Below are 17,777 nucleotides of genomic sequence, written 5' to 3'. Positions count from 1 at the left end.
GCGTTTAAAGTTTCCATCTGAAATAAATAACAATCATACACAGCAATGGAACATGATACTGTTTAAATGGGTTTAGATAGACTGAAATTCTCAGCGCCGCTAAACAGAGGGAAAATAGGAGCAGGATTCAGGAGCCAACTCTTCCAGCTAGAGAGCGCTCTTCCTAAGTACAATCACATGATGTATGTTTTGTCATATGACATTGATGAGTCGAAAACTGGTCCCGACTCCCGACGCAAACGTCGATTCACCAAGGACAGTAGGAAAACAAAGATTTGAGCTGTCAGGGATGAAATTCCATGAAACTTTCTGAGACCGTTGAGAATATCTGGAGCATGGAATGTTGCGGATTTCTCTCTGCGGTTGCTGCTGCCTGGCTGCTAGGTAGGTTACTTTGTAGACCCGCTTGTCAGGTGTCACTGTAACACGCTGCAGCTAACTTGTTCACTGTGTACGCTGCCTATTTATTTTTTTACTGTACATAACTGTGTATGTATGTACTGTACTGTAAAAAACTGTGACGCGCCTCTTTCGACTGTGTTGTGAGACGTGCTACAATTCTACCGCTAAATAGAACGAGTCTCGAACGTAAAACTTTAATTTACTGATTTCTTTCAATCAGAGTATGCTGTGTTAATCCAAACATGTTTTGCAAACCTGACATTTAAATTGAACATAATAACTCCGAACAACCATGGTAAAAACGAATCTACAGGCTTGTTTGGTACTGTAGTTTGTTACAGGCAAACTAGACTGCTGCCATAATATAAAGGAGACGGAATTAGGGATCATATGACCTGAATTTTAAATAATTGCTTTTCTTGAAGAGGGTGTCTCTCATTCAGCAAAGGAGCTAAGCACAGGGCTAATGTGATTACTTCCACAATAAGGTCTGTGTTTGCTGCTACGCTGACCAGCATTTGCCCATGTTGACACAGGTGAGACTCATTCGATTGCTTAAGTTTGTAGAATCGACCATGTTTGATTCATACAACATTGTGAAACATTACAGGAATCAGGAAGTCAGCTACATTTAATAGAAAAAAAAATTATAGGGTGCGGTTTGCTTTCTGTCATGGGAATATTGGGTGTTTTTCCTTGTTATTTATGAACCTACCCGTCACAGCGTTTATGTGGTTCGTGATCATGGATAATTGATTGTTGTGACCTCTGGATAGCCCCCATAAGGTTTCTGAAGACTTTCTGGTGTGTTCTGTTTACGCTCTCTACTTCCATTACCATGACAACAGTTCAGACAGGTCATGTGTGGAGCAGGATGTCCCTACTTACTCCTCCCATCGCAGACCTCTAGTATTGTCTCTCCGACCCACAGGCCTGGCTTTGAGCCAGACGACCCTGGCTCCGACCCTTGAGCCCGCCGTGATGAACACCACGTTCAGCGAAAACATGACTTCGACTCCCATGATCCTGAGTACCACGTCCCCAGGGTGCTCTGCCCTCAACACGTCCACATGCGAGGCCTGTGTCCCCGGATCGTACTACGACAACGGTGGGTCTGGGTCTGGACGACCCGAATTGTCTGTGCTACAGGCTAAAAGATGAATAACTTCATACTGTCATTCACGAGTCACGTTCACCTATTTAAATCACCTTGCTATGCTTCACGCCTGATATGTTTTGCGGCTTAGAAGTCATCTACTGATATCAATGTACTCTTCCCTGGATGGACGAACCCCTGAAAGCCAGTGCACTCTGTCCCCCTGCCAGAGACCTTGCTGTGCACCTGCTGCCCCGAGCCAGGCCTTTGTCTGTTTGCTGGAGCTTGCCTCCCATGTTCCAGAGGGTTCTATCAGCCAATGGCTGCACAGCAGCAATGTTTACCCTGCAGTCAGGGCTTTTACACCAAGTACGTTTGTCAGATCGCTCACTCTCTCATTTAAAGATCCTCCATCATCAATCTCGTACATCTCAACCTTCCTTTGGTTTCCGGGCAGTGTCCTGCGTTGTGTTGAACTTTGACCTTATCTGTGTTTCGACCAATCAGTTTCACTGGCAGTCCCGTGTGTCAGTCGTGCCCCCAAGGTTCCTATAGCAACGCCACGGCTTCAGATTCATGTAGAAGCTGTTCTCCAGGTATTTATTTACACAAACATACATGCATGCATTTGGACTGTGTTTTGTTCCATCTGCGCCCACAGCACACAAGTGACGATAATAAATTATTTTTTTTAAAGGCTGTTGAGAACAATAGGTTCTATTGTTTGAAACACGGGACACGGGTCAGATGCTGTACATTCCTCCCAACAAACAAAACAGTTAGAAATATATCTAATAAGAAATCCAAATGTATCCTTAATTTTTTGTTTAGGATTCTACGCTTCACTGCAGAATTCCACGTTGTGTCGGCCGTGTCCACAGGGGTCGTTCTGCAAGTAAGGACCTTGTTTCTGAGCTGCTCCCTCCAACTCTAGGGGCCTTTTCTCCATAGAGAACCAGCCCTCCCTTTGTCTTGTTGTTTGTCTGCAGATCCAACATCACAAGTTATCTCATAAGGTCATATTTACTCAACCAAACAAAAACACACACGTGCCTGAAGTCTTAGTCTGTGGGTGGGGGAAGGGTGTAGATATCATTCTTGTTTATGACTCCATAGTCATTGGAAGTGATTAGTGCTGGTAGGATTCATACTGTACTACCCCAACGGTGTTGAGCACTTACTCTAGGTTCTCTGTGTCTCTGACAGCTCCTCCAGTTGTGCCCAGTGTCAGATCTGTCCAGCCGGAACTGAGTCTCTACTGGCTGCTGCTAAGGACTGCACTCCGTTTCGACCAGGTAACTGCCTGCACCCGTCCCCAGGTGTACGTGGGTGAATCTGTACAAGCCCTGTTCTTCACAAACCCAAACATGATCAAATAAATGAAAGTAGTTCACGGAAATAGTCTAAAGGGGCTGCTCCACGTTATATTCGTGGCATAATCTGATGAGCAAGTCCTGATGAGAGTCATATGTTTGTGATTTTCTGGACAGGCATGCACAAGGCTGCCCGGCAGAAGATGTGTCAGATCTGCAGCAGCGGCTTCTTTCAAATCCGCTGGGGTCAAGAGAGCTGCAACATCTGCCCTGAAAACAACTACTGTCCTGTGAGTACATCATGTCTCTGTTGCTGAGATGTGGTTACTTTGCCATGTGGCTAGTAAATAGAGACTTTTACTTGACTCTGACCACCAAATGACTGTAGAACTATGCACTTCTGATCTCATCTTACATTTGGTCATTTAGCAGACTTTTATCCAGAGCGACTAACAGTAAGTACAGGGATATTCCCCTCGAGGGGAGTAGGGGGAAGTGCCTTGCCCAAGGACACAACGTCATTTTGCACGGGCAGGGATCGAACCGGCAACCGTCTGGATAATCGCACGATTCCCTAACCGCTCAGCCATCTGACCTCCTGCAGTACTTTCTAAACACACTGTTTGTACGTCGCTTTGGACAAAAGCGTCTGATAAATGAATACAATCTGTCCCTCAAGAGTCCAGACGTGAACCCCATTCAGTGTCCCAGCGATGCCTTCTGCCCAGAGGGGAGTACAGCACCTGGATACTGCATGGAAACGTTCTTCCGCAAGGCTGGGGAGGACTGTGAGCTGGCCCCGGTCACCATTGCCCTACTTGTGATTGGTGGAGGGGGTATGTCGTTATTCTCAAGTCAACTTAATTTTTTTATTTTGTTCCCAATAAACAAAATGCCCTTTTGAACGCCACAAATATCCAGCCCACATGACTGATCCTTTTTTGTGAGGTAGTGAGGGATTTGTCTTGGTAGTGTATCCTCTATGGAACAGGAAATATAATTAAATGAAATAAGATTCATGCTCATCTACTGTTCGTGGGTTTTGTGTATGTGTGGGTGATCTGTCTTTCAACCAAATTTGTTTCTTTCATTTTCTCTTTCTCTCTTTCTCTCTATCTCTTTCTTTCTGTCTCTTTCTCTCTTTCTCTCTCTCTTTACCTCTCTCTCTCTCGTTCTCTCTCTCTTTACCTCTCTCTTGACCTATCTCTCTCTTTATCTTTCTCTCTCTTTCTTTCTCTCTCTATCTCTTTCTTTCTCTCTTTCTTTACCTCTTTCACTCTCTGTCTCTCTCTCTTTCTCTCTCTCTTTATCTCTCTCTCCCTCTCTCTCTCTCTCTTTATCTCTCTCCCTCTTTCTCTCTCTCTTTATCCCTCTCTCTCTCTCTTATCTCTCTCCCTCTTTCTCTTTATCTCTCTTTCTCTTTATCTCTCTCTCTCTCCCTCTCTTTACCCCTCTCTCTCTCTTTATCTCTCTCTTTATCTTTCTCTCTCTTTCTTTCTCTCTCTATCTCTTTCTTTCTCTCTTTCTTTACCTCTTTCACTCTCTGTCTCTCTCTCTCTGTCTCTCTCTCTCTCCCTCTCTCTCTCTCTCTCTCTCTCTTTATCTCTCTCCCTCTTTCTCTCTCTCTTTATCCCTCTCTCTCTCTATCTCTCTCTTTATCTCTCTCCCTCTTTCTCTCTCTCTTTATCTCTCTCCCTCTCTCCCTCTCTCTCTCTCTTTATCTCTCTCTCTCCCTCTCTTTATCTCTCTCAGTGGCCCTACTCTTCATCATTCTGGTAGTGCTGCGTCGCAGGAAGGACACAGACGGGGAGCTTGCACAAGCACGAGCACCGCTGTTACGCAAAGAGCGGCCCCAGGGCCGGTACTACGGCATGCCCTGTGATGCAGAGCCAGTGTACGCTGGCTGGTGAACCTACCACAGGCGTTTCATGTCTGTCTTCATCTGCATTCGGTAATACAGGCTCGAAGAGCTAACTAAGGCACTGTGGTTTCTACGCCTCAACTGTGGGTAGCAGGACTGTTGTTGAAGGACTGACAAAGCTTAAGTTTACCAATTGATCATTTGAAATGAAATAGATCTGTCCTTTGATACACTGCGGTAAGTGTATGTCATTGACAGGCAGAATGATTGCTCTGTGTTTTGTAGAAGGCTGACTCAAACACAGCATTTCTCTGTGAACCTAGTTGAATAGATTTAATAGAGGCTGACTGGAAAGGTGGATAAGGAGTTGCATGCCTCTGTGGATCTGTTTCATGCAATACGAATAGCACTTTTCTTTTTCTTTTATATTTGTAATTGTTTATATTTTGCACTCACTTTCATGGTACACTGGTTGGTCAAGTCATGCCTTGAAGATGGTTTTAAGTCAGTAAAGTCAGATTACTGCTGTTGAAAAAGGTTTAGTTTTTTTATGTATTTGATTGAAATGTGTCCAGAAAAACAGTTGTCTTCATATTATTGTATTTGTATGTTTTAAAGAAAGACAAACTGAACATGGAAAGGTACATGCTGGAATAAAGTTCAACCTTGCCCCTGCCTATTTCTTGTAGATCGCCTGAAGTAGTTTCCTTTTATCCAATACAAACATTTTCAGTTTTAAGATAACTTGATCTACGAAGCTGATGGAGTATATTGACATTATAATTACATTAGACATCTGAAAGTAAATAACATTGATTCACAGTACAATGTGTATATCAAATAATACATGTCCAGTCCACTAGAGGGAGCATTATTTCCAATTGCATTTAGTCTGAACACGGCGACGTGCCGTAGAGGTCACGAAAAATCATGGCGGCTGCCTTGGCACGGAGTGTCCCTGGTATGTTAAACAATGTTGCTATATCAACCTGTAGTTTTTCAGAAAATCTGTCTTCTGTGTAATATAAATATATTGTGAGTGCCTGATATATTGTGAGCATGTTTTACTTTGCAGGTTGGCAGCTGCTAATTACTAACGACTTGTGTTAAAAACAGGCTTGCTAAGGCCGCTCACACTGGTTATCAAGACACCGCAGATATGTCGGTTCTCTGCTGTTATCCATCGCCAAACTGTCCTTAGATGTGCAACCGCAGCCCCCGCTGGGTCTTGGGTTGCTAAAACCATTCAGTCACCTCAGCCGAGCATTCTCCAACGGTAACTTCAATCCATCAGTTTAAAACATAGCATAATATGAAGCTGTGGGCGTATGACCATTAGTTGGGGGTGGGTTGTCAAAGTAAGTTTGCTAGGCATTTCTCACTAAACTTTACCATCCTATTTATTTTGTTTTTGTTCAGTGTATCTCCACTTATTCCAAGCCTGGTCCAGCCGCCCAGCAGAACCCTTACATACTTCAGTCTGAAGAAAGGGAAAAGAAAGACGGTCAGATCGGTGACAAAAAGGTTTCTGCGGCTTCACTGTGGTTTATGGGTCAGACGCAAGGTAACACGCCAACAGGATTTCGCGCTTTGAAATAAACTTTGACTTTGAATATTATTCAACCGTTTCTATAGGTTCAGTTATTTATAATAGTGTTGTCATTAACTCCTCGCCCTTCTTTACAGTCAGGATACAAGAAGAAGTTATGGAAGAAGATGCCAGCCAGAAAAAAGCGTCTACGGGAACATGTATTTTGCAACAAAACACAGAGCAAGCTCTTGAACAAAATGACGACCTCGTTCTGGAAGAGGAGAAATTGGTATGTTAACGATCCCTACGAGAAATACCATGATCGTGTCAACCTCAAAGTTTAATTAGGTGGAGTTCATGAGGAAAGCCACCTTACTTTGCAATAGTTTCAACTGTAATGGCATCTATACATTTCATAGTACTATTTTCTTTGGACTACTTTTGAGTTTTTGCCATGTTTGTCGCTACAACCAAAACAATAGTTATGACAAATTGCATAGTTATGCTAATTAAAGCAAAACTTTAAATCAAGTGATGTATTGCTCTCATTTGCCATGTGTGTAACTACTTAATAAATGATCAATGTCTCCAATATTTATAATTGTGAAAATGTGAGTCATTGGAAATAACTTAAACATGTCCTAGGAAACAAAACAGGAGCCCAGGCTTCGCATGGTTTCATTTTTAATGTCTGTTGTCAGCTCAACATACTTGACTGAATGTGATGATAATAGAACTAACCATAAATTGTTTTGTTTTTTTAATCCATGATTCCTGTACATTTGTATTCTCTAACTCACATTTTGGTGTTAGTTTACAGTATGATCTGATTCTGGCCTGCCAGAACAAGATACTATTTAGTCATTCAAAGGCCATCTCAGAGATCAATATTTAGTTCAGGGGATCATGCAGCTGTGTCGTGTTACAGATTAACAAACAGCTTCTTAAGCATGTTCACATTTTGTCACAAGTGTTTTGACTGGCCTCAAATCACACAATATGATGAAATTAAGAAACATTTTAAAACACTTTAAAATCAATGTCTATCAGCAAGGCATTAGATGAGGCATAGAATGGACCTGCACAAATTCACTCAATGCACATAATAAACCATTGTCATACCAACTAATATCAAACATCATGCACTGATGACTTCTGTAAATGTGTACAAAAAGATAAACTAATCAGCTACATTGCAACATACTGTAGTAAGGATCATTTCTTATTTTCACTCATTGAAAAGAAGGATTTCACATTCCAACATCTTAAACACTGATACTACACTAATGCATTATGATCATATTTTACCCACAATGTTCATTTCGCCAATAGAAGGATATTCATGTGCAACACAAGTGTATGCCTATAGTTTGCTATAAGATAAAGTGAAGTTGATGTGTAAACAGAATAATTGTACCTGAGTAGTGTTCATTTTGCCTTTGAGACACTGTCTTGATACAGATAATGAAAAGAATTGCTGCCCAAATCCCAACCTTCAATATCAGACACAGTGACAACTAGAGAATTTAGGCTCAGTGACAAGACAGTGCAGTGCCTTAACTACAGTGAAGAAATCTTTGATTACGATGAGTCAAGCCCATAATTATTGGCAAAACACATTCCCAATAATAAATCAATCTATTACAAGACAATTAAAACCTGTCCACTATAAACTGTAAAGTATTGGACTATGCAGGACACCAACAAGCATCAGAACATTTACTTTTGAATTGCTCAGTGAACAGCCAAGTATTACAGTGTCATCAGACTCTGGGAAACACCACAGTTTACAGAGTTTCTAATCAGCAATAATAAACCTGAAAGAAACTCTACAGAAATGAGTCTGTCACTGTTCTCAATGCTACTCTTATACAGCTGTTAAATCTAGACTGGACAATAGATTGTCACAGATTCCACTGAGTAATATGCTGCGGTTAGTGATGCCAAAGGAAATGTTTTAGTCCTCACTACTGGACTTTCCTTCTTTTTTTTAAAGAAAATTCAGAAGTAGAGCAGTGACATCACCTGCCAATCATGATCTGATCAAGTGTTAAGGCTTTATATGCAGAGGTAAGGAGAAGTAAAACATTGCATGTTTTTCAATATATATATTTTTTGTTTAGTGCTAATTACTAATTAGCACAGGGGAAGCATTGCCTTTCCTCTTCAGATAAACGCCACCTTGTAGGAGCTACAAAGACCTGACTGAGCCTTCCCATGAAACCTTGTGTGGCTGAACTGACAGTGCAGATCTGATTGGCTAGTTGAAAGCTCTCCCTAAACTCAGAGAGTTAGTGCAAAAAGCACAGACGCATGCTCTGTTAAAGTCCCCTCGACGGCCACTCCATGTCTGCTCCAGTGTCATTCCTCATGTGACATATCAAACAGGGTCCTTGAGGATAACTCAGTGACAGTACATTCTGTTGTTTACTGTATGAAACACCAGCAGACTTAGAGCCAGAGAAACACACATGCGCCTGTTTCCCCAAACATTATATAAAAACAACTAATCAAAATGACAAATAAAACTGTACATACATACAAAAAAATATTCAGTAATCGACAAAGAAAAAGTCAAATCAATTCCAAATGTCTATCCAGTATGACCCATGCTACTCGTGTTGCCCTGGTGACACTGCTTTGTTAACACAATGTACCACAAGCCATACAGCACAAGAAAAAAGTAGAACGTTGCTTTGGTTAAACCTTATGCTAATACAAGGCTGCTTTATACTTTTAGCTTTTGGCCATATTTTCTGTTTTCATCTTCCTCTTTACCTCGCAGCTAAGGCAGACAAAGCAGTCTTGGTGTATTTTACATGGCTTCACTGTTTGAGGAAAGAGCACTCCTGGATCTTGTGAGCGGTCTCAGGGCTCTAGGGGGAGGCTATATGGAAAGAAAGAGAAAGAGGAAGAAAAGAAAAAAAAGAGTTCAGTCAACCATCACTGATATGGAAGCAGCAAGCATTGTGCCAATTAAGAAACTCAATTTAGAAAATATGACATGATACATGGAAAGGATGCAATCCTGAAACGGCCCCATTAACAGTAATGTATACTGTAATCTAGTCAGGTCAGGTCAAGTCATGTAAGCAACGAAACCCTAATTTACAACGTCTGTCTCCCATGTATCAATATCATATTCAACTTCCTGTTTTCACTCATCATGTCTCATTGGAAGTACATAGTCACACACACATACAGCCCTTGAAAAAAAGTCAAAAACAAAAAATCCCAATTCATTACCATACTACTACACACACACGTTAGAGACAAGCAACAACACAAGAGACAAGCAACAACTTACTGCTATTGCACTTCTGGTTAGACCTAAACTACATTTTGTTGCCTTGTACCTGTACTTTTGTAATGACAATAAAGTTGAATCTAATCTAATCTAAAATCCAACTGGGCGCTAATGCCCTGCTTCACACTAGCTCTACAGAGCCGTTCTACGAGGGTTCGGTTAGATGTGCGCCAGTGAGGTTTAGTGACTCAGTGTGTTAGTCACGGCACTCCAGAGGCAGGTGGTATCATGCCCCAGCTGAGCAGCTGGATGAAAGCAGTACCTCAGGAGCCTTCCTCTTAACCAGCATGAGCTGTGGGGAGCTTGGGCCTCTCCACCTCCTCGTCTCAGTCAGGCCTGGTGCTGCCGAGGGTGGGTTAGGTGGAGAGGGTGGGGCGGGGGGGGAGAGTGGTTTAGGTGTGGAGAGGGTGGAGTGTGGGGCGGACAGGAGGGGTGGCTTAGGTGTGGAGGGTTGGGAGGGTGGGGTGGGAGTGGCAGGTGGAGACGGGGTGGAGGGTGGAGAGGGTGTGGGGCTCAGAGAGGGCGTGGGGGTCAGAGAGGGCGTGGGGGTCAGAGAGGGTGTGGGGGTCAGAGAGGGCGTGGGGGTCAGAGAGGGTGTGGGGGTCAGAGAGGGCGTGGGGGTCAGAGAGGGTGTGGGGGTCAGAGAGGGTGTGGGGGTCAGAGAGGGTGTGGGGGTCAGAGAGGGTGTGGGGGTCAGAGAGGGCGTGGGGGATGTGGGTTCAGTCAGGGATTCAGAGGGCATTCGAAGCAGTGACAGGGTCTCCTTGGCGTCACACTGGTCCAAACTTAACACCTCATATTCAGACATGTCAAAGTCCTGCCCTGCACCGTGAGAATGGACGGTGGGGAAAATAAGCAAACAAACTTGCAAACATACTGTCATCCTGCCATCACTACACTGAAAGAGGCAGATTCACATCTGACAGCAATTTTCTGATGTGCTGTAATTCATGTTATTTCTGTGATATGAGAATGCAGAGACCACCGTACTGGAAAAAGAAAATAATACAAGATAACTGCAACGACTGTCTGTCAACAAGCAACACAGTCCCACTAGGACCCCTTCTGTATAGGCCTTCTCAGTCTCTGTTGAATTATGCTCAGTGAACTGGATTTCCTTCCCATATAACCATTTAACCAAGTCCGGACTCAGTATTGTAAAAAGAAAAAAGTATATCACTTGATTTACAATTTAGGCCAGAAAGCAGTTGTTTTGTTCCATTTTTGTCCAACAGCTTAATTTCTATAAATGGTTAATGATCCCTCTAAGGCATAAATGTGTAGAAGGTCTTATATTAGTGGACTTCATTAATACATGTTAACACAGAGAGCATGATGCAAAAAGTCTAAAATAATTACTGAAATCCGAGCCATGTGTTTCTATGTAGCAGATAAGATAGCATGGAATGCAAGCCTCTGGTCAGAGATATGAACAACAGACAAAAGGCTGTGTCTGGCTCGCAGCTTGGGGCTTGACCCACAGTTAGACAGCGTCACATACAGGAAGGGACATCTGAGTTAAAGGGGACATGGAAAGTGAGGGTGCAGAACAATATCAGGGGCATAAACAGGAAGCACAACGTACGTAACACGTGTAATAATGTTTGTTGTGTGGAGGAAACAGACACGCTTTTCAGCACTACGGCACTACCTTTTTAATCCCCAGGGAAATATAATTCAAAACTGTTGATATTTTCTACCTCTCTAAACTCTACCCTTACACTGACACAATCACCTATGACTAACTAAACAGTTCCCTCATCTCTGATCGTTGCTGTGACCATGACAGTGCTGAACTTGTTCGGAACGGTTTTACTCACCCTTAGTGCCGCCTGCACTCTCTGACTTGCTGCGCATCATGGGTCTGGGCCTGTGCTGTCCTGTTGTAGACTGTGTGGTGACAGATGCAGGGCTGTCGGGGTCCAACTGGTAGGAGGACAAGTCTTGCATGCTGAAGCTGCGAAGTCTGTCGGACAGCACCCCTTGACCCTATGAGCGAAACACAACACACATACACAGTATTGCCACAGCAAACCAAACAGCTCATTCTTTGCATCCTTTTCCTTTTCTAAAAGCCTTAACAGAGTTATGGTACAGTTCTATGATCATACATAATACATTATTCTTCCAGTAACGATCACATGACTTGTTTTGATTGAGGATCACAACCTCACTTTGTCAACACAATTCAAGTATTTTATTCTGAGTGAGCAGTACCTTTGTGGCAGCCATGACTGCAGCTGTGGCTGCCACATTGAGTCCTTTCCTCCCAAAATGCACCAGGGTGTCATAACTTTTGTCCTTGGCTTGGCAAAGATAGTCATCAATGTCCTGATCCAAGCAGAAAAAAAACATAAATATTAATTTAGCTTGTTTCATAAGGCTATGGGATAAGTCTTCAAAAAGTAAAAAATAAAATAATATTTTGACCCACAGCTGTGTTGGTTATGTTAACCTCTAACCTCTATACTGTGTGCGTGTGGGTGCTTCACTCTATTCTCACTTTAATTCACAATACATTTCCTAAAGGAAATGTCATTTCCTTTATCATTATACTTACTTATCTAACACTTGGAAAATTATGAGATGTATATTTTTTTGCTGTCATTTGTTACACACAGGAAAGTGACAAAACAATTATGTTGTGACTTTCAGTTATCTTGTCATCAGACTACAATAGGACAATGAAAACAGGATTGACGGAGTGGCCTCACCTTCTCTTTAGAGGAAAGTGTAGGATGAACAAACTTCCTGTACAGGACGCTTGACCCCTTGGTGTAGGGGGATAGCAGCCACACCACAAAAGCAATCTTCAACTCGTAATAGAAAGGGATCCTTCGACGGCAAAGGAAAGTGGAGTCATTACCACTTGAAAAACATTGTCTATGTTGTAACACATGAACTGTCATGAAACAGAAGATATTTTCTTACCAACAAATAAAGATATCTGTGATCGCCTCCAAAGTAGTGAATAGAGCAAATATTATCCAGTACATCATCCATTTCACCTTTATGAAGGGATACATGTAAAGGTAAACCGAAATGTAAATACTTTTAGTTTCTAAAGTAAAGTTAATTATGCATTATCAAAAATAAGAAAGATAATTACTTAAACTATTAATACTTACATATTCTTTCACATCTTTTGACTTGACTGCTTTGTATGATGAGTATGCAGGGTATAGTGTGCCAAAGATCAGCCTAGAGGAAACAGTACATGTCACAAGTCTGCCTCAAGTGCAAAATCCTTTAAGTGAAATGTATGTGTGCCATCATACACTCAGTGGCACCAATCCACTGACATTGTGCTACAAGGTGCATCAATCTTTTAGACATTTCACCTTGTAATACCCTACTTTAAATACCATTACATTGTAAACTATTTTTAAACAAATAAATTAATCTAGCTTTAGTCCTCCCCATACACCTGTGCTGGCAGTATAACTTTCGGACAAGACCTCCTTGAAATGCAACAGTCAGGCAACAGCTGTTTGTGTGACCTGATCAAATTACTGACCCACATATGCCTGCACCGTTTCGCCTTGTAGATGACAGCGCTATCAGAGTTTGTGTTTATAAAAGGTCACCAAAATAAATTAGTAACGCATGCATGAACGGGTATCTTATTTACAGGCCTATCTCCTGAATGTTCAGGACATTACATTAATCTAATGTCGTGTTGAGTAGGGGTTATAGTCTTGAATACCAAGACAGCTTTATAGCTTAGGTCGAGCCTACCAGACGGGTTTGTAATATGATAATGTAATCTAAATTAAATTGATTTGCTATTCTGAGATTTAGCCACACCAAAACCCAAAAAGCACTGGCTGTGTTGATTATTTGTCAATAAGAAATGAGTCGAATTAGCAAGCATTTTATTATACATATTATCCAAAATGATTACTGAGCAAGAATTATTAAACATGTGCCCAGTCAAGTCTAGAATTCTGTGCAAAACTTGGATTGTAACCTGAGTAGACTGACCCATCCCTTTGTTTTCTAAATACAGGACATCAAGTAACATAAAATAGCTGGCTAGGCGCTCGAATCTGGGCTACGTGACATTTTATTTGGTTATTTTGTGTTCTATATAGGCTACATGTCCACATGCAGGCCTATTGGTAGACGGACAGACTGTTAATAATTCATATAGCCTATGAATTTATTTAAGACAATCATTACATTTCTTTGTCTAGAATTGTAACAAAAACAGGCTATAATAATATGATAATGGATTCAGCACCTCAGGAAGACAACATATTCAAATTATTACAACTGAAATGACTAAACATCCTCTCAGTCAAAAAAAACGGTTCCAGTTTTACGAGCAGACATATCTGTCTCAAACCACCGAGTCACGGCGGCTGATTCCGCTTAGAAATAAGAGGTATGAACAGCTACAGCATGAAGAACGGCTATTGATGACATGCACCTTGTTACAGAGGGCCAATCTAGACAACGACACGTGTTATAATATTAAAAGGCTAACAATAGGGGTTTCCAAAAGGAGAACAATATGCTATTAAAAACAACTTACACCACAAGTCTGGAGATAATCCACGAGACCATTGCGCTGGGAAGGCGACGGAACGCGCTGTGTGGGGAGGAGTTTCTGTTTTAAAGCAGTTGCTATTTGACAGGCGCGTTAGTGAGCCCAGCGTCAAGGGTCTTGGCGCACGCAGACACGAACGTGATTCGGAATTAACAGTTTTATTGTCAGGCTACTAACATATTTTTTTTTTGTAGTATTAGTATCACTATCAGAACAGTAATTAAACAAACGAAAACATATAATCTGAATGAATTAAAACGTGTCACCCGGTCAACCTTCAGTGCCTCGTGCAGCTCTGCCGCTCTGGTAACCTACATAGGCATAAAAGAAATTGGAATGAGGCAGATTTAAATTACATTTTACAAAGGCTTCTGGGGAGGATTTTGGCTAAAGGAAAGCTAACACCCCTTTTAAAACCCCCCAGGAGAATGATCTAACCGCTTCATTCTTCTATTAGTCTTCAAGGTTTTCACATGATGCCCCATCCCCAAAATGGAACAATGTTTGTAAAGTGATCGTGTTTCAATTCCTGCTGATCGCATTCTAGTCAACAGCCACTTGAAGACAAAAGGATCTAAGGAACAAAGCTATCCATCCTCAAAAGTTTATTATCATAATTTCCAACCCACATACAAAACAATGTATACACACAAAGAAACAGTACATAGGGTCTGACATAAGTATAACAAATATTTTGATTGAACCATCCCCTTCTAAATATGTCCAGAGGACATTTTTAGGACAAAACACTTTAATAGGCAGAATTTCAATGTAAAAACGTTAGAGGTGCATGCATTACTCTGACAAACACACTTTTGTATGTGAGACAGACAACATATAACAAAGACACATATGTACTGTACATAGACAAACTGGCAAAGATGAAAATAAATCTATTTTTAGTTCTAGTGTTTCAGACACAAAGAAGTCAGGAATTACTTTGCTCATATTAAGTATGTTGACCACATTTGAGTGTAATTACATCACAGATCATGAAATCCTAAATGATATCTGAGTCGATGACAACAGCAAACAGAGAGAGCAGAAGGGGCGCGTCGTTAACTCATTAAAAGCAAGACACATTTTTGTTTTCTGCACTCCAAGCTTTGGATAAAACCAAGATGTTCCTTGTTAAGGCCGACGGTCCAACATTCTTTTTTTTTTTTTTATCAAACTCAGCTCTAAACATGGCATTGCATTGTCTCGGTCTGTTTTATCCAAAAGAATAATATTTGGAAGAGGGAGAACATGATGTGGGAAAGACCCCAGGTACACTCTACACCGATAATGTCTGTACATCCTTGGGCGGACAGAAGGGCAGAGGAGAGGACTTCCTAACTCCTCAAGGCTGCTAATCTAGACTGCATCTCTTCGATGTCCTCCTCTGACTCTTCATCCGAGGCTGCGGCGGCTCCGGCTGGTTCCATTTCAGGCAGGGCGTCTGTGACTTTGCTGGGCGCTTTGCCAAGGGCACCTGCAACACGATAAACCACCAGGGGTCAATGTTTCCTTTTCCCTTCTTTGCAGAACGTGAAATAGAACGTAGACGTCTGCAGTTCACTCCTACACAATGCTGTTTTAAAACGTGTTTAAAGTAAATCGAAGGAAATCGAGGAATCGAACCGTCAACCTTCTGATTAATAGCCCGATTCCATAACCGCTCAGCCACCTGACCCCCAGACGCTCATCATCAACCGGCATAACATGCTGCTTTCATAAATGAAGGGGCTCTTATTACCGGCTGTGATCTCATAGAGGATCTTGTCAACTTCGGCCTCCGCTGCTTCCTCCATCTCCTCCTCATCCTCCATGCCCTCAAACGTATCTTCCAGCATCTCCTCTATGATGCCAGCCTACAAATCAGCACAGCAACAAAACAGTCGGCAAGAATCGACAAAAAAAATTACGGTGGGAACAAATATTTCCTCAAATGGATTTACGGAGAGTTAGGCGAGATCAATGAATAAGGCGGGGGCTGTTAATACACAATAAAAAAAAAGCGCGATGCGCTCCTAACCTTCATCATCTCCTTGGACAGTTCCCTCATGGTGGCCTGTATCTCAGGGATCTTGACGAGGTTCTGCATGGCTTTCATCACCTCCGTGCTCTTCTGGAGGGCTCCAGCCACGCGCAACACAGCTAAAGAGACGTAGCATGAGAACTTAACACCAAAGCATTTGAATCTATCAGCGATATATCATAAATACATATGTCCTACAACTATTCCCGACCTTTCCTATTTTGCGGCCTACGTGCATAGCTCAAATACTTTTTACAAACTTTTAGGGGCATCATTGATGAGGACTCTACTATACACTTGAACTCTGCTCTGCTTTGCTTAAATCAACTTTGTTTTAGGCTTCTCTGTTCTCCTTTTACTGTGTGAAAAAAGAAAAACAGAAGAAAGTTTTGAAGGGTTGAAAAAATATTTTCAGAAAAAGGTTTTGGGTTTTTACAGTCTATGCGGAAAAAGAAAAGTTTCACAAAATATATTTTAGAAAAAAAGTTTTGAAAGGTTAATTTTTTTTTATTTTTACAAACGCTGGGAATTGGGAATCGCTGTTCTACAAGTAAATAAAACAAACTCTCCTCGTCCTAACACACAATAACATCATAAACACTTCTATCTTACTCACATAGCTGGTTCTTCATGCTGAGAAGTACAGAGTTCATTTGGGCTTTCGAAGCGTAAAGCTTGCTGACGGCACGTTTGGACTGTATCATCTCTTTAGCAAGGATGACACAAACATCCCTCTGTCCTTTTTTAGCAGCATCCTTGATCGATCTCTTGACCTTCTCTTCCTCCCTCTGAATGTCTGCAACACAACATGGGGTAACATGATATGATTTATATAAATAGCCAAAATGCCCACCGCTGCTAAATAGTTGAACATTTTGACCATGGGGGATTTCAGAAAATGTACTCATAGTTTGGGAAAACTGACAGTTGTGTCTTCTTCTCACCTCGAATCTGTCTGTCAATCACTCTCATCTCCTTTCGAATTTTGAGAGACCATTCATTTATCTGGAATGACACACGTTTGTTTAGCAGTGGTAAACTGCGAAAGAGGCCTATAAATAAAGTAGCCCGTAATCCTTAAATAACGTGTAATATGTAAACGTACGTCAAGAGGATGGCTAGCTATGGTCAATGCGGACAACGTTACAAACTGGAAACAATCGATCTATGACTACCACCAGTCAAGTTGATTGTTTACATTTCAAGACAACTGACGTTAGCTAGCTAGCTAACGTTAGTTGGACACATGCGTGTTAACAGGCGGGCTAACGCTATATTTCTATGAACAGGAGACTGACCGAATCTTTTTAAACACTCGTTGATATTTAAAAAACATACGTTTTAAAGAAGTGACATCTAACCCAATCTTAATATCCAATAGCTAACTTGCTAGGCTAGATTCATCAGCAACAGTTTGGGTAGAGCTAACTAGCTAGCTTGTTAAGCTAGACAAATACCTCACGATAGCACCACCACAACTACAAGATACCTTTATCTTACCAAGTCTTTCGGTGGTTTTTCGTGTGTTCTCCCAAACAGTCCCATTTTAAGTACGTTAACGTTAGCTAACCTAGCAGAGCAGAAAAGACAACTGCACTTCAATGACTTCCTGATTCCCAGTCCCTACTGAAGCATGATACTAGCAGAAAGTGGGGCGTATTCCATTGTGGAAAATTGTTCCTCCTCGCTCACAAA

General features: G+C 41.7%; 4 protein-coding genes across 5 annotated transcripts; 2 read left to right on the top strand and 2 right to left on the bottom strand.

Annotated features, from left to right (window-relative positions):
- Window positions 1-223: 223 nt before the first annotated feature.
- On the top strand, window positions 224-5,343 carry si:dkey-21a6.5 (multiple epidermal growth factor-like domains protein 6). Its single transcript, XM_067243588.1, has 9 exons — window positions 224-384; window positions 1,334-1,510; window positions 1,729-1,867; window positions 2,006-2,094; window positions 2,330-2,393; window positions 2,705-2,793; window positions 2,989-3,101; window positions 3,491-3,647; window positions 4,564-5,343. The coding sequence occupies exons 1-9, from the start codon at window positions 300-302 to the stop codon at window positions 4,719-4,721; spliced, it is 1,071 nt and encodes a 356-aa protein (XP_067099689.1). The 5' UTR covers window positions 224-299; the 3' UTR covers window positions 4,722-5,343.
- A 230-nt stretch (window positions 5,344-5,573) lies between these two features.
- Window positions 5,574-6,967, top strand: mrpl35 (mitochondrial ribosomal protein L35). Its single transcript, XM_067243382.1, has 4 exons — window positions 5,574-5,633; window positions 5,789-5,948; window positions 6,092-6,236; window positions 6,359-6,967. The coding sequence occupies exons 1-4, from the start codon at window positions 5,603-5,605 to the stop codon at window positions 6,545-6,547; spliced, it is 525 nt and encodes a 174-aa protein (XP_067099483.1). The 5' UTR covers window positions 5,574-5,602; the 3' UTR covers window positions 6,548-6,967.
- Window positions 6,871-14,092, bottom strand: reep1 (receptor accessory protein 1). Of its 2 annotated transcripts, XM_067243381.1 has the most exons (9): window positions 14,048-14,092; window positions 12,639-12,711; window positions 12,442-12,518; window positions 12,225-12,345; window positions 11,728-11,841; window positions 11,331-11,499; window positions 10,159-10,332; window positions 9,773-9,894; window positions 6,871-9,090 (listed from the first exon to the last, which is right to left on the bottom strand). In XM_067243381.1, the coding sequence occupies exons 1-9, from the start codon at window positions 14,077-14,079 to the stop codon at window positions 9,019-9,021; spliced, it is 954 nt and encodes a 317-aa protein (XP_067099482.1). In that variant the 5' UTR covers window positions 14,080-14,092; the 3' UTR covers window positions 6,871-9,018. The 2 variants fall into 2 exon arrangements, with proteins under 2 accessions (XP_067099482.1, XP_067099481.1); XM_067243380.1 differs by lacking the exon at window positions 10,159-10,332 and having other exon boundaries at window positions 9,773-9,852.
- Window positions 14,093-14,652: 560 nt separating this feature from the next.
- Window positions 14,653-17,714, bottom strand: chmp3 (charged multivesicular body protein 3). The gene is made up of 6 exons (XM_067243201.1): window positions 17,583-17,714; window positions 17,027-17,087; window positions 16,699-16,878; window positions 16,080-16,201; window positions 15,801-15,915; window positions 14,653-15,536 (listed from the first exon to the last, which is right to left on the bottom strand). The coding sequence occupies exons 1-6, from the start codon at window positions 17,625-17,627 to the stop codon at window positions 15,397-15,399; spliced, it is 663 nt and encodes a 220-aa protein (XP_067099302.1). The 5' UTR covers window positions 17,628-17,714; the 3' UTR covers window positions 14,653-15,396.
- Between the last annotated feature and the right edge of the window lie 63 nt (window positions 17,715-17,777).

The sequence above is a fragment of the Osmerus mordax genome, chromosome 9, assembly GCF_038355195.1.
Source record: "Osmerus mordax isolate fOsmMor3 chromosome 9, fOsmMor3.pri, whole genome shotgun sequence".
Lineage (NCBI taxonomy): Eukaryota > Metazoa > Chordata > Actinopteri > Osmeriformes > Osmeridae > Osmerus > Osmerus mordax.
Note: the sequence above shows the minus strand (reverse complement) of the source record. Positions and strands in the feature narration are given on the sequence as shown.